The 13587-nt window shown below is 45.1% G+C and overlaps 4 protein-coding genes across 5 annotated transcripts; 2 read left to right on the top strand and 2 right to left on the bottom strand.

The window, feature by feature from the left end:
* The first annotated feature begins 755 nt into the window (after window positions 1-755).
* LOC108034081 (fibroin heavy chain) lies at window positions 756-3567 on the top strand. Of its 2 annotated transcripts, XM_017108846.2 has the most exons (5): window positions 756-873; window positions 1265-1277; window positions 1358-1384; window positions 1663-3130; window positions 3252-3567. In XM_017108846.2, exons 1-5 carry the CDS (start codon window positions 825-827, stop codon window positions 3402-3404), a joined length of 1710 nt encoding a protein of 569 aa, XP_016964335.1. In that variant the 5' UTR covers window positions 756-824; the 3' UTR covers window positions 3405-3567. The 2 variants fall into 2 exon arrangements, with proteins under 2 accessions (XP_016964335.1, XP_016964336.1); XM_017108847.2 differs by lacking the exon at window positions 1358-1384 and having other exon boundaries at window positions 765-873.
* Window positions 3549-6073, bottom strand: LOC108034082 (RNA-binding protein FUS). Its single transcript, XM_017108848.3, has 4 exons — window positions 5854-6073; window positions 4678-4947; window positions 4432-4569; window positions 3549-4105 (listed from the first exon to the last, which is right to left on the bottom strand). Exons 1-4 carry the CDS (start codon window positions 5936-5938, stop codon window positions 3630-3632), a joined length of 969 nt encoding a protein of 322 aa, XP_016964337.1. The 5' UTR covers window positions 5939-6073; the 3' UTR covers window positions 3549-3629.
* A 5739-nt stretch (window positions 6074-11812) lies between these two features.
* Window positions 11813-12566, top strand: LOC108033546 (C-type lectin 37Db). Its single transcript, XM_017107892.3, has 2 exons — window positions 11813-11939; window positions 12158-12566. Exons 1-2 carry the CDS (start codon window positions 11823-11825, stop codon window positions 12500-12502), a joined length of 462 nt encoding a protein of 153 aa, XP_016963381.1. The 5' UTR covers window positions 11813-11822; the 3' UTR covers window positions 12503-12566.
* Window positions 12530-13527, bottom strand: LOC108033262 (C-type lectin 37Da-like). Its single transcript, XM_017107529.2, has 2 exons — window positions 13399-13527; window positions 12530-13148 (listed from the first exon to the last, which is right to left on the bottom strand). The coding sequence occupies exons 1-2, from the start codon at window positions 13525-13527 to the stop codon at window positions 12798-12800; spliced, it is 480 nt and encodes a 159-aa protein (XP_016963018.1). The 3' UTR covers window positions 12530-12797.
* Window positions 13528-13587: the final 60 nt, after the last annotated feature.

Raw genomic sequence — 13587 nt, 5'->3', positions numbered from 1 at the left:
AGATCTAAAAGTTGGTGAGGCAGCTGTAGGAAAAGTGAATAAAACATATAACTTGAGGACTAAAAAATGGTTTTTAAATTTACATTCGTCTAATGCTTAATTTGTTCAACTTTACATTACCAAGCACTTCCTGTGGTGGCGCCTATTCTCATTTGTTTGTATAATAGATCCGATTGTTTTGCTTTGCACAGTGTAGCAGATCTCTCGATAAGATTAGCTACATCAATTCGTCGGAATTGTAGACCATTCATAAGACGCAGTATTTTCAAAAAACACAACATGACCGGACTGTTTTTAAACTAGGTACTTTTGTCGCTACGTCGGAAAGCGAAACTACTACTTCCTGAATACGTTTTAGAGCTCAAGGTTTTTTATATATTCCTTTACCTTGCTCGCAACTGATTCTAAGTTCAATGAGGGCTCATTACCATTGTCTTCCACCTAGAGCTTGTTTGCGTATATATGTAATCGCAAAGTGATAATGCTTGTTCATGGCAACAAAATATAAGGCAGTTCTTGAGCAAGGCGCCGCCGATCATAAAAACTGAATTAAAAGTATTCTATATAGGGCGATGATGTCGCAAGTAACTTTCATCACCCGGGTCTCTGCACCAATTCCGAGCTCCAATTCGTCGTGCTATCAGTGGCATCCCCTCTAGGTCAAAATCTTGAACTGATTCAAGTCTGAGTCTTACATTTGTATAAGTATATCACCTTATCACCACCGAGGTCTGAGCCTTTAAAGCGGAGCTCCACTCGCCCGATTGCATTAGTACAATTTAAATCGTGAGTGTCGAACGTGTTTTCCGGACGAAATTACCAAAATGAATAAGCTGCTGATTCTGGCCCTTTGCCTGGGCGTGGTCTGCGGAGGTAGTGAAATTTTCCGAACTCAAATAATCCTGAAAATTGCAAATGAGGTGTAAATAGTGCTCTCTGGCTCCTGTGGATGTGGTCCGAGTTTTGTTTAAGGCTGCTTATCAGATCGGAGTGTCGTCAGCGGCACTCGGGTTTTTCCTCAATGAAAGTTGTGTAATTTTCTGAAAATGCAGCGCGTGTAGCGATGGGATTGTAAATCTTTAAAGGGGTATATTCATTTTTTTAAGGATTATAATTAAAATCGAAAAGTGCTCTAGGGTTGTAAATTTATAAAGTAAAATTTAAAAATACATATTTATTCATTATATTAACTAATTACCTTAATTACATTTCCTTATCTATTATCTAAAAGAAACTAACGAAATTTCCACTCTTTAACTTACAGATTTCCAGGCAAGGTAAGTTGGGCTAAGAACTTCTCATTCATTATCTGAACTTATGGTCTGCTTTGCATTATTTAATATACATTTTTGTTTAGACCCAAACGCGACAATTTCCACTCTCGGTAAGTGCCCTGTGGCAAATGTTAAAGATCTTTCTTTTTTTAATCACAAAAATTGAAATTTCCCCATTGGCTGACATGGCACTTTAAAGTTGTTATAAAAATTAAATCAATTGGTTGTACTGTAGTTGGTTAGACACTGGGCAAAATCTTTAAAAATCAACAGTAACAGAACACAATTTTTTAAGCTATTTTTGATTTTAGAGATGGTGTCTAAGCCCAGTGCAAGTGGCTTTGAGTTTTTGAATTTAGCTAACCCAGTTTGTTGCTTAAATCTTTAGCCACTACAGTGCCCACCAGCAGGCGATTGAGCAGGCTCGCAAGAACGCCGGCTACGGAGGCAGCGTGGGAGGAAGCTTCAGTGGTGGCTACGGAGCAGGTGGAGCTGCCGGATCTTCCGATCTCTCCGGCAACTTGGAGAGTGCCTACGAGTCTGTGGGTGCAACCGAGTCCGCCGAAGGTGCCAGCGCTGGCGGAGCAGGTGGTCAGACCGTTGAGACCTTGGGTGGTGCCGCCGGAACCCTTGGCGGTGGCTCTTCCTTCGGCAGCAACTTTGGCTCCGGTTTCGGTAGCCAGAGTGCCGGCTCTTTCGGTGCCCAGAACGGAGCCGCCTTTGGCGCCCAAAATGCCGCCTCTTTCGGCGCCCAGAACGCCGCCTCTTTCGGCGCCCAAAACTCCGCCTCCTTCGGCAGCACCTTCTCCAGCAACGCCGCCTTCGAGTCCAAAACCGCCGCCAACTTCGGCAGCACCGCCGCCCACCAAGTGGGCAGCAATGTGGAGTTCGCCGAGAACGCCAACGCCGGCAACAAGGTCGACTTCGGAGGCCTCAACACCGTCCAGAGTGCCACCCCCTCCGCCGAGTATTACAGCCACGAGAAGATTGTGACCACTCCCCAGCAGGTGACCTACACGATTCCCGGTGGCTCCCAGCGCTACGTTCACCACGAGGAGCGCATTGTCGAGCAGCCCACCCAGACGCATGTGGTGCAGACTCCCGTGCAGACCGCCCAGTACTACCGCCGCAAGGTGACCACCGCCACCGTCCCCCAGGTGCTGGTGCAGCCAGCCACCAACGCCCGTTTGGCCTATGGATCGAATGTGGGATCCTCCTTTGGAACCAATTCCGCGTCCACTTTTGGCACCAATGCCGCCTCCAGCTTTGGCACCCAGTTCGGCAGCTCTTTCGGCCAGAACTCGGCCCTCAACTCCGGCCTCTCCTCGGGATTCGGTTTCCAGACGAACAGCGGACTGGGTCAGCTGCTCAGCCAGACCCATGAGACTGCCCGCAAGCAGGCGGCTTCCCAAGTGGCCTCTGGCAACTTAGTTCAGTCCGGAAGTGGCTACAATGCCGGATCTCGTTACAATGCCGCCCAAACTGCCTTCAATGGAGGATCTCAGGCCGGCCTCAACTCCGGCTTCAACAGCGGCTTCACCTCCGGCTCCCAGTTTGGCTTCAACTCCGCCAGCTCCTTGAACTCTGCCAGCACCCTGAACTCCGCCAGTTCCCTGAACAGTGGTTCCTTGTTGGCTGGCAGCCAGGGATCCCTGCTGAACGGACAGCTCAGCGGCTCCCTGTTGGGCGGCCAGCAGACCCTTGACCTTGGACTGGGATTAGGTCAGAGCAGTGCACAGCAGCTGGCCGGAGCGGGCAACTTCGGAGCCGGATTCGGAGCCGAGGCCGGCAACGCTGGCAGTTCCTTCCAGACCAAGGAGTGGGAGAAGCAGTCCAAGTGGTCTTCTCAGGACTCGGTGAGTCTAGCCGCCTTAAAGTCGAAAAAACAATCCAAATTATAAATAAGCAGAAATATACTTAAATTTAATTATAACTCGATTTTGATTAAATTAACTAATAATCTTCCTCCATTTTCAGTTCGACTCCAATGGCCATGTGAACAGCTACAAGGATCTGGCCACCGGCGAGCGGGAGAACGTGAACATCAACGGAAAGCAGTACGGCTACCATGCCGCCACGGCCTCCGTCGACGACAACGGCAAATTCGGTACTCACAGTGTTCACTCGTAGGCGGCGACCCCGAGCTCCATCCAAAACTAGAAACCTTTCGTGTTCTTGGGCAGTTGGCTACCCAACTCCAGAAGTTTTTTGTAAAATAACGTGAATGTAAAATGACTTGTTTGTGTGTCACTCGCTGTGATTGAAACAATGACGTCAAATTTAAAAACTACAACGACAGTTTTATTTCAAAAGTAATGGAGAGCTAAGGATTAAGTTAGGGTAGGGGGCTTCTCCTCAGGAAAAGGGTCTCTCCAGCTTGCCGTCCACCACCTGGACTACCCCACTGTTGATCACACCCTTGTGGTGATCCAGCGGATCCCGCCCAGCTTTGCTATCCCGACGCCTGCGGAAATCCGCGGATGACATGCAGTAGCAGGGCTTCCAGCTGGGTCGTCTGTAGATCTGTCCCTGCTCCTGCGGCACCCGCTCCGTGGTCCAAACTGGCACGTAGTGCGTCCAGGTCTCGCCGTTCCTGTAGATGCTGCCTGCATCGGAACTTCCCCCGGTGTACACGTTCTGGGGATAGTACTGCGGGTAGTAATCACCGCGACTGGATCCCTGGTAGCCACCACGGTTGGTGGATCCCTGGTAGCCACGCTGCTCGCCGGAGAAGTTGGGATTCCACTGGGACTTAGGATCATAGGGCTTACGGGCCTTGTGCTTGGAGTCGCTGCCCCCGCGACCCTTGTAGACGGGCACACTGGCGTCCTCTGTTTGAAATGAAGACAATAATAATAAATATCATCAGAATATTTTAAATGATGATTGATCGGAAAACTAATGTTATTAATATTCACCTTTACTTTGTAGATTTTATTACTAGTATTTACTTCATTTAATATACTTTTATTTTGTTATAATTTCTTATTGTGCTGTGTAATCCTAGGTATTGGTACTGTACAATCCTGTTGGTGTAACCTCTAAGCCAGGATTAATTTTCCTGGTCACCAAATTAAATTGCCACTGCTTCGACCCCTTATTTAAACTGGTGCAAAAGGGAAAGTGAACTCGGAGGGGGATTTCGGTGGCTACTCACCCTTGTCGCCCGGCTGCTGAGCGGAGCTGGTCTCATTGCCATCCGGATCGGAGGTTATTTCGAACGTGATGTCCGTGTGGATGCCCACACGCTTCTTGTGCTTGCCCAAATCCGTAATTTCCACGCTCTCCTTGGACTCTGTATTTATTTTGGTTCGTTTTCCGGGGTGCCGAGGGGCGGGCAATCGAATTCGTTAGTTTTTTGGTGCTTTGCATTCGCAGGTGGGGTGTGAGGGAATTTAATTACCTTTCGTTTGCTGCTGTCCATCGCCCGTATCGACGGTGACCCGTACTCCGTGGATCTTGGGTCGATTTCCCCCGCTGGATGCGCCGCTGCCGCTGCTCGAGGTGCCCCCTCCAGATCCTCCTCCGCCTCCTCCTGAACCGCCCAGACCTCGTCCCGTTCCGGGGTCGTAGCTCCCATTTCCAGCTCCCGGCTGGCCGGACAAGCCCGTCTGATTGTTGCTGCCATCGCTCTCATCGAAGTCCAACTTGGAGGACACTTTACTCGCCTGACCTGGTTGCCAACGCCATCGTCGTTGTTTGTTTTCGGTTTAGCATGGAAATTAGATTTACCAGAAATTTAATTAAAGTTATGCAAACACAAGTGGACCTCATCTCCATCCCGGACTTTAATCGGGCGAATTGGAGCGTGCTCGCGGTGGTCCGTGGCATATAAGTGATGCAATTAGCACACGCTGACTTATTTACGGATATGCACCGCGCTCGCCGGCGATCCGACCGAGCGAACTAATCTGGAACTTGAGCTGCCGCTGGCCGATTTCAGGCTGCACTTGAATATGCGCGGCCACAGCCTCAATTATGGGATTAGTCTCAATCAGAATCGGATTTCGCTGGGGGAGAAGCAGTCGGACTAGAAAATAGGGGGCGGAAGGGTCAGTGAGTGTTCGATGGGGCAAGGACTTAGCATTGCTTGAAATCGAATATTTGCGGTAATCCCTTGAGAAATTCGAGTATTTCTGGGGTGAGATATGGGTTTTGGAATAAAGTTTGAGATAAAATAGACAGGGTTTTCACAAGGTAAATCACATCTAATTTACTTTTAATTAAAATAGTATTAGGGAGTGTAATGTAAATGGAAAGCTAATTTAATAGGGAATTGTCTTTCTCAAATGAATTAGTTTCACAACGTTTGAATTTACTAAAATAAAGTTTCTCTTAAAATATTGTTAAAATTTGTACTTTGTACTGCTTGTTGCTGTACTTTGCCCAATTGCCTTGCCACCAACTCATCTTCTGCGATCTGATTCGAGTGTTTGATTTCGCAGTTCCCAAACGAGGGGAATTCCCCTTCAATTGGCTGACACGAAACCACATCTACTCCCCAAAGTTCCAGCTGACTCATGGAGGAACTTCTTTCGCCCGCCGCGTGATTGATTGCCGACCAATTACTCTGACCAACCTTGGACTCGGTGATGAGTTAGCAGCAGGCCACCAAAAAGCAACAGCAATAGGTGGGCGGTGAAAGAGCTCTTGGTTGACAGCATCTTGCCGTGGAGAGTCGAGTGTTCTAAAGGGTGTTTGGGTATTTCCTTGGGAGTTTCTCGAAGGCAGATCTGACGCGAATGGAGCGCGTCTCGTGTGCGCACTTGAAAACCGCCGACTAACAACTAAGCGAGGCACAACAAAACAACCAAGCTGACTTCAAATATCAACGGGGATTCATTAAAATTAGCTGGCGAGGCTGGAGAGCAGAAAAAAGTCGCTTTTGTTTTTAAATCTACTTAAGTTTTAGTTACTGTTGATGTTCTTGCACGGCTACAAAAAATGTGTGGCTAATTTATAATTAATTGGATGTTATCACTTTTAAATGTTGATTTATTGGGTAAATAAAAAAGTGTAATTTAATGATCCTAATAGATTTTCAATCAATCTCAAAGATTCCAACAGACTTCTGTGGCAGGAGTATCTTTGAGGTTCTTTTTGGGATACTTGTGCGAATATGTAACCAACATGGGAGCTGTGGGATTTTTATTTCAATTTAAACTTTGTAGTCCTTTTTCTGATTTCATTATATACTTTGGACTTTTTCTCCCAGTGTGCTTCTGTTGTTGACGGCTTGTTAGAGCTTTGCGGATAAGATCTTGACTGGGCCGAAGTGAGTTGTGGCTGCTGCTTCGAATGCACTCGTGGGTGGGGCCTGTTGCACCTGAGCGTTATGCGTAGATCAAACCCCGCAGCCCTGTTCCAGTAATTGGACCTAATCGGTTGGCTAGCATCTTTAGTGATTGTTTCGATGTGGTTTCCGTTGTATCTTGGAGATTCCATTGTATCGCGCTGGCGCTTTTTGTTCTCCACTCTGTGTTTTGTTTTGGGCCTTTTCATAATGCTCTCATCGTTAATCATGGGACGTCGAGCGCTTCTCTATGGCCAGTTGGCAATTATATTCTGCGGCAATTTTGACAGCCACCAGCGATTATCGTCATTAGTCGCTTAGAAAAACGAATGCGAAGTTCATCGCGTCTCAAGTTCAAGTTGGCTCTGAAAATAAACTGCGTTTTATTCGCAGGTTTCTTGGCATACTCTATTTTGGGGGACTTTTCTTATTGGTATTTCCTTGGCCCTGCATTGTTTTTCCTCCCTTAAGCCCGTTGGTGGTGCACTAATGAAGCATTTTCTCATTTGTCAAGCAACGCCCCCGAATCAACCACTTCCTCAAGAGGGGGAAATTGCATTAGATGGATCTAGATCTCCCCATAACCGCACATGTCGGAATAATAATGTCGGGCCAAACAAATGTATAAGCCATAAATTCCGACCCCACCATCGTTGTGCAAGAGTGGGTCCCCGGCAATTAATTAGCCATTGCATTTGGCGCTGTCATTACGTGTGATAATTAAAAGGACTACCGGCTTGCAAAAGTATCCGGCCAAAGGAACGAAAGAATTCCTGCAAATGTATGGCCATAAATTGTATGGCCCGGCCAACGGAGATCCTGACCCGTCTGCAAATGCACTTTAATCTCGAATTTATCAAGCGTAATAGTTTTGCCCCATCCTGCGGCCGGGTTGCTCGGGCAGGCTTTTGTAATCTCGGGGATTAGACGGGCATAGATGTGGACACGTGGGGAACGGCACATATCAGGAAAACGTGGGTGGGTCCGGACACTGGGTTGGCCCGAAACCATTAAACAGATGGATTTCGTTGTCAACCTTTTTATCGCAAGGTATGAGTGGTCTAGAATACAGTGATGTTCGGGGGTATATTGTTTTCAAATAAGATATTAATCCTTGAAATATGTCAAAGTGATTAATCGACATTTAAACTTAGGCTATGAAATACAATTCCTGAAAACCATTAATAGAACTAAAATGAAAGATACAATAGTTAGAGTAAAATGACATTTGACTTTTCTTATAAATTATATTTCTTTATCCTTATCTTTTTCTCTATTTTTATTTTATCTTTTTATTCTTCTTATTTCTTAGTTCTTTCTGTGTTATAGGTTCCTACAAGCAGGTAACTCATAAGTATCTTGTCGTCCTAATGTCGTTCTCTAATCGTTCTGACTTGTATTGTACTATGTTGGTTGTCCAATCCAAGTCCCAGCTCCAAGAATCAGTTCCCCATTTGGTCTCTGCTCTCGACAACTTCTTGGCAATGCTGTTGTGCGTTGTTGTGTGGTGGCCGGCGATTTGCATAAAGTTTTGCATTTGCTTACATCAACTTAATTTTCATTGTTTCTATGCATTTGTGCTGCACTGGACGGACGGAGGAGAAGTTCAAGTGCGTTTCCAGCGAGTTGCTTGCATAATTCTATGGGCCCTTCAAGACCAGAAAAACTTTTGCACTCGAATTTCTGGCCGAGAGTGGGCCTGCAGCTCCCCAATCCCAGCTGGACAAAGGCATACTTTCGGGCTGCTCCGTGAATGGAAATTGGATTTTTGATATACTCACTTTGATAATTTTCGGGGGTATCCAAGCGCAGTTGAGTGTGCTTGACCCGACCACAGTGTATTCTTTGTCCATAAATGTTAATTACACAAAATATACGCACATAATGGCCGGCAGAAGGCCGAGCGAACACCTATCTAGCAGATGCAGATACAAAGATACAACATGTTTGTCTAACCAAAGACAATTACTATTGTTTCGGGGCCCCGGACAAGGACCGGTTTTGCAAACAATTAAACTGGCAAAATCAAAATCGAAATTTACTAATTTATGCGTCTAGCTGCCATTTGCAGTTTATACAATATTACAGCCATTTCTCGTTCCCTATCTTATGTTCCAGGCCCGAATAAATTGCACCATTTCGGGGGCCATCCTTGAACTAATGAAATAATGGGCCAGCCGAATTAAATTATGGCCAAAGGAGTCCCAAAGGATTTCGGACGCAGGACAATGACTGAATTTGCACCCACCCGGGTGGCTACCGAAATTTTTTGATTGCATTGTTGCCGTTTGATTTGCAACCACTCGAGGAAAGGCCACCACCCCGACGAAGGGCAATTCGACACCTTGCAGGAACGTCAGCCACCCAGGAGCCCAGACACCCTCATCCCCGGCGCTCCCAGCGATCCACTTCCACTTCCGCAGCCGCACTTCCGACCCTCATTGACTATTCACACCCATGTATTCCTCCATAGCGCCGTATTATTATTATTTTTTCTTCTCTTCAGGCTGTATATAAAATTTTTATTATTCGCTCGTTTACGGCTTTAGCATTCCGGGGTTTCCCCCACTCTGGCTTTCGCTTTCGCCGGCTGCCTGGGTTTATCGTTTCTCGTGTAGTGCGAAATTATCACAAAACGCATTGAATTTGCTTTTATTGTTGGCGGGTGTCGGCTGCCTTTGGTCGCTTTCGCTTCCAAGTGGAAATCATTTTCCACCCCCTCTCCATCAGGCGCCCTTCCCTTACCCACAACATTGATCTGCACTCGGAAATCACTTCAATATAATCCTTAAAAACAAGAGACCATTGCTTAATATTTATCTCACATTAAATGTTAGAATTTTAATTGCAATAAAATATCTACCGTTAACCATTTACCTTTAAAAACAATGTTTAAAAAACAAAATATTTTGTTTATTATATACATAATAATAACAAAAACTTAAGATACTTTAGAAATTTAATGATATTTAGGTATCAAGAAATTCCAGTTGAAAGTCGCACCAATTCCTCCCTGTACCCTATTTTTTGCCTTCTTAAGCATATACTTTTTCTAACAACATTCTAAGTTCATCACTTCTATATTTTTCGTATTAGATATTTTATATATATTATTATTCCAAGTGTAGTTGCAGCGAAGAACCGAGAGCCGGCTGCCTTCGCCGTTGTCGTCGTCTTATCGTCTATATGTCCTTTGTTGTGTCGCCGCAGCCATCGCTGCTCCTGATGCTGCTGATGGTGGATAGCAACCACAGTGGCTCACAGGCAATTTGGATTGGATTAATATAAGTGAAAACCGTGAAAAAACCAAACAAAAAGTTTGATTTTAATAAGTAATTTCTATTTTAAAGATGTTTTGTGGTGACATTCTACATTAATAAGAGGCATATATAAAATCTAAGTTGTAATATACATATTAGTAAACAAAAACCATTTGAAATATTTTTCTACTTAGCAATTAGCAATAAAATAATTGGTCTTAGATCCAGTAATTGTTCTTACCCTTGCCGTGTTTGTGGCCCACTGTGCATGCTAGGGTTTTTACGACCACCTCCCACATTGACGTAATCTGGCAGGTTGCTTGAGTGCAAAAAAGTTGGTTTAAGGCCCTTGAAAATGGAAATGTTCGGCGCTGTTTGGAGGGCTGTCGCTGCTCCTGTGGCTTGTTGACCGCCCTCCGACCGACCGCCCACCTTCCCCGCCGCCAAGGCCACCCCACGCCGGCACTTAGCTGACAATGAGCAGTGACAGCGCGAGAGGGGCGAACTGGGGGATGGACCGGGTGCAGAACCATGTTGAAGACCTCTTGCGGTCGCACCACAAAACCCCAGACCTCAGACCCGGAAGTCTGCACGTCTGTTGCATCTGTCGCATGCCGGAACTAAGCGAAAAACTTGGAAGGGTGTCTTGTTTGGTGGGGGAGGGGCGGTCAGGTCAACCCCCGGGGAATATGCAGTCGATAATGATGCGTACTCGCACTGGCGATTATAATGAGTTCAATAGAGCTGCAAGCGGGACAACTACTCGACTTGACATGCATGATTTAGTGCCCCGTCGGCCGCGTTCCACTTGGCCACCCCAAAAGCCAGGCCCAAACCCAAGCCGAACCCATCTCAACCCCACGCCCTGTGACCTTCATCCTCTTTCGCTCCCGCTTCCATTTCGCAAATTGCAAATAAGTCAGTACAAAGTGTCCCCGAACCGTGTCGTGTGACAATTCTCGCAAATTATGTTTTTTTGTTGTGCTTCCCTCCTGTTGGCTAGGAAACTGCAGCCAGCCTAATCCGATTACACTGGGCTACAAAGCTAGTATCGAAATTTGTGTTTCCTGAACGTTAACGAATCTTTAAAAATTTACTAGAGTTGTAGAAAGAAAATAATTTAATTTCTTGTTTCCTTTACTCTTTGTAGTTTTTGAATTATTAAGTTTTTAGCGATTTCCAAAATCACCTTTCTTGATTTATCTAAACTTTCAAAACATAAATTCAGCTTCAAATGGAAAAACGCCCCACTAAATGTAACTTGCAGAAGTTATACTTAATATTAATGATTATACTAACAATGATGTTTATTTAACTAGTTTTATTTAGCTATTTCCATTAATATAAATATAATTTCTGATGAGTTATCCTTTATCTGCAAATTGTTGCCTTTATCAATGTATTTTTGAACAAAAATTGTATAAATTCCGTTGCAAAATTCCGTTAATTTGCAATTCCTTGTTGCACAGTGTCCCTGCACCCATTTCTATTCCGATTCGCGCTGCACTTTTGGGTATCTCTCTGCCGGCATATGGCGCACTTGGCTGCAGAGGATTCGAGGTCCTACTGCTTTTGGGTTACAAACGGATCTGAAAACGGTCTCACACACGCCCCATAATTGGATTTCGATGACTGCAAATTGGTGATAATTTCGATTCGCTTCCGGGCAGCTTCCACAGAACGCACGTGGTTGGCGAAAATGCGACCATCTGCGCCCGATAGGGCAGACTCTTTATGTCTGGTCGTGACCGGCTAAGTGCGGATTGCACAAATGGACAAACGGATTGGCGGGGCCCAAAGTCCACAATGGCTCTTTGTGTCTGGTCAAACAGCCCTGCTCCCACAAAAGCGCGGTTGTGGACCGAGAGCTGCCCCCAAGAACTGGAGAAGTGGAGCGCGAAAAGCAAACGAGCCCGCGCCTAATACTTGATAAGAACTATTATATAAGTTCTGGCAAAATATTCGGGATATGCAGTTGGCATCGACCTCCTCAACATGAAGAGCTTAGTAATCCTGGCGACTCTAGTGGGCCTTGTCCTCGCTCAGGATGACACTTGCAGCGAAAAGTTCGTCCAGTTGGGCAAGAGTGCTTATTTCTTGGAGCGAAATAAGGTACAGGGGTGATTGCATCATAAATATGGCAACGGATTAGTTTAATTAGCAATAAATATATCTCTACAATTATAAATATTTGTTTCTATACAATTAAGGTCCACTTTTATTTTATAGTTCTTTATCTGTGATATAGTTTTTTATCTGTGAGATATAGCTTTTTATCTGAGAGATATGACATAAGTACCTTTACCTATCATAACGAGATATTTTTGCAGTTCAACTGGTGGGACTCCTCCAGAAGGTGTATGGCCTTGGGCTCCCAACTGGCCCACATCGACAGCGAGGAGGAGCTGAACGCGGTCTCCACTTACCTGAATCAACTGGGATTTTCTGCAGAGGAGGGCGTTTGGTTCTCTGGGTTCGGCATAAAATCCGGAGCGTGGATATCCATAGCCAACTCCAGGATACTGTCGTACTTCAAATGGGGTCCTTCTGAGCCCAATGATTACGCCAGCTCCGAGAATTGCCTGGGCCTCAAGGTCAACAGTGGCAACTGGTCCATGTACGACTTGAGCTGCTTTAAGGAGAATGCTTACCTATGCGAAAATGTTTCACAGTAGGTCTACAAAATATTAACAAAGAATGTGTTCATTTATAAATAAATTGTTGTTATTTAATTACTACGTAATGTACACTGTTTAAAAAGAAAGTTATTACGTAAAGTGCATTGTTTATAAAAGTTGTTTTTTTCAAACTAAAATAAAACCGAATACTAATCCGTTTTTAAAATTATTATATTGATTTAATATTTGCTTTGCAAATGATGGGAATAATCACCATTTTCTTCCCTGAATCCGTGCATAAATAAATTAAATCGATTGCTCTTTAAAGCTTCTTTTTTTCTTTTATATTTATCTAATTTGTGTAGATCCTGGCGCTGTCATATTCGCAAATGTAGGACAGCTTGTTGCGGCAGACGTAATCGTTCATGAACCAGGGCTCCCCGATGCGGTAGAGATTCATGCAGTTCTCACTGTTCAAATTGTCCGGCTGGCCGACGTTCCACTTGGAGTAGGGCAGTGGGCGGGCGGGTCCGAACTGCAGCCAGCTGCCCTGCCGGCCGATGGCACCCACCCACACCCAATCCCCTCGGTAGCCCATGGAGGACAGGAAGTCGGCCAGCTCGTTGAACTTGTACTCCGAGTCCACGGTGGCCAGCTGGAGTCCCGCTCGGATGCAACGCTCATTGGCGTCGTACCAGGATAACTATTTGCCAGAAATAAAACGAAGAGGTGAAAATATTAATTTTTTTAAAGTTTTTCTTTCAACTTCCTTAAGTCGAATATTTAAATCCCCAAGATGTATAATAAGTTCCTTCCTTCGGAACCGAGGGAAAGCCTTCAAAGGGGGTGTTTAACTTTGATAAATTGTTTGAAAATATGGCTTTAATATTTTGTTATGGAATAATTCAGTTTTTCAAACATATAAACATTGTTATTTTATTTTGAAAACTCACCTTGTCCTTGCTCTCCACATAGTATTGTTTTTCGCCGACCCGAGTGAGTGGCAGAGTGCAGTTGAAGGCCTCTGTTTTGGAGGCTCCTATACCCGCCAGCAGAATAGCTAATGCCAAACGCTCCATCATTAGGTACTGATCTCCACAGTTTACTCACTGATTTATATACAACTTTCTCGCTGGGTTCCC

The sequence above is a fragment of the Drosophila biarmipes genome, chromosome 2L, assembly GCF_025231255.1.
Source record: "Drosophila biarmipes strain raj3 chromosome 2L, RU_DBia_V1.1, whole genome shotgun sequence".
NCBI lineage: Eukaryota > Metazoa > Arthropoda > Insecta > Diptera > Drosophilidae > Drosophila > Drosophila biarmipes.
The sequence above is the reverse complement of the archived record's forward strand: the minus strand, read 5'-3'. Positions and strand labels throughout refer to the sequence as shown.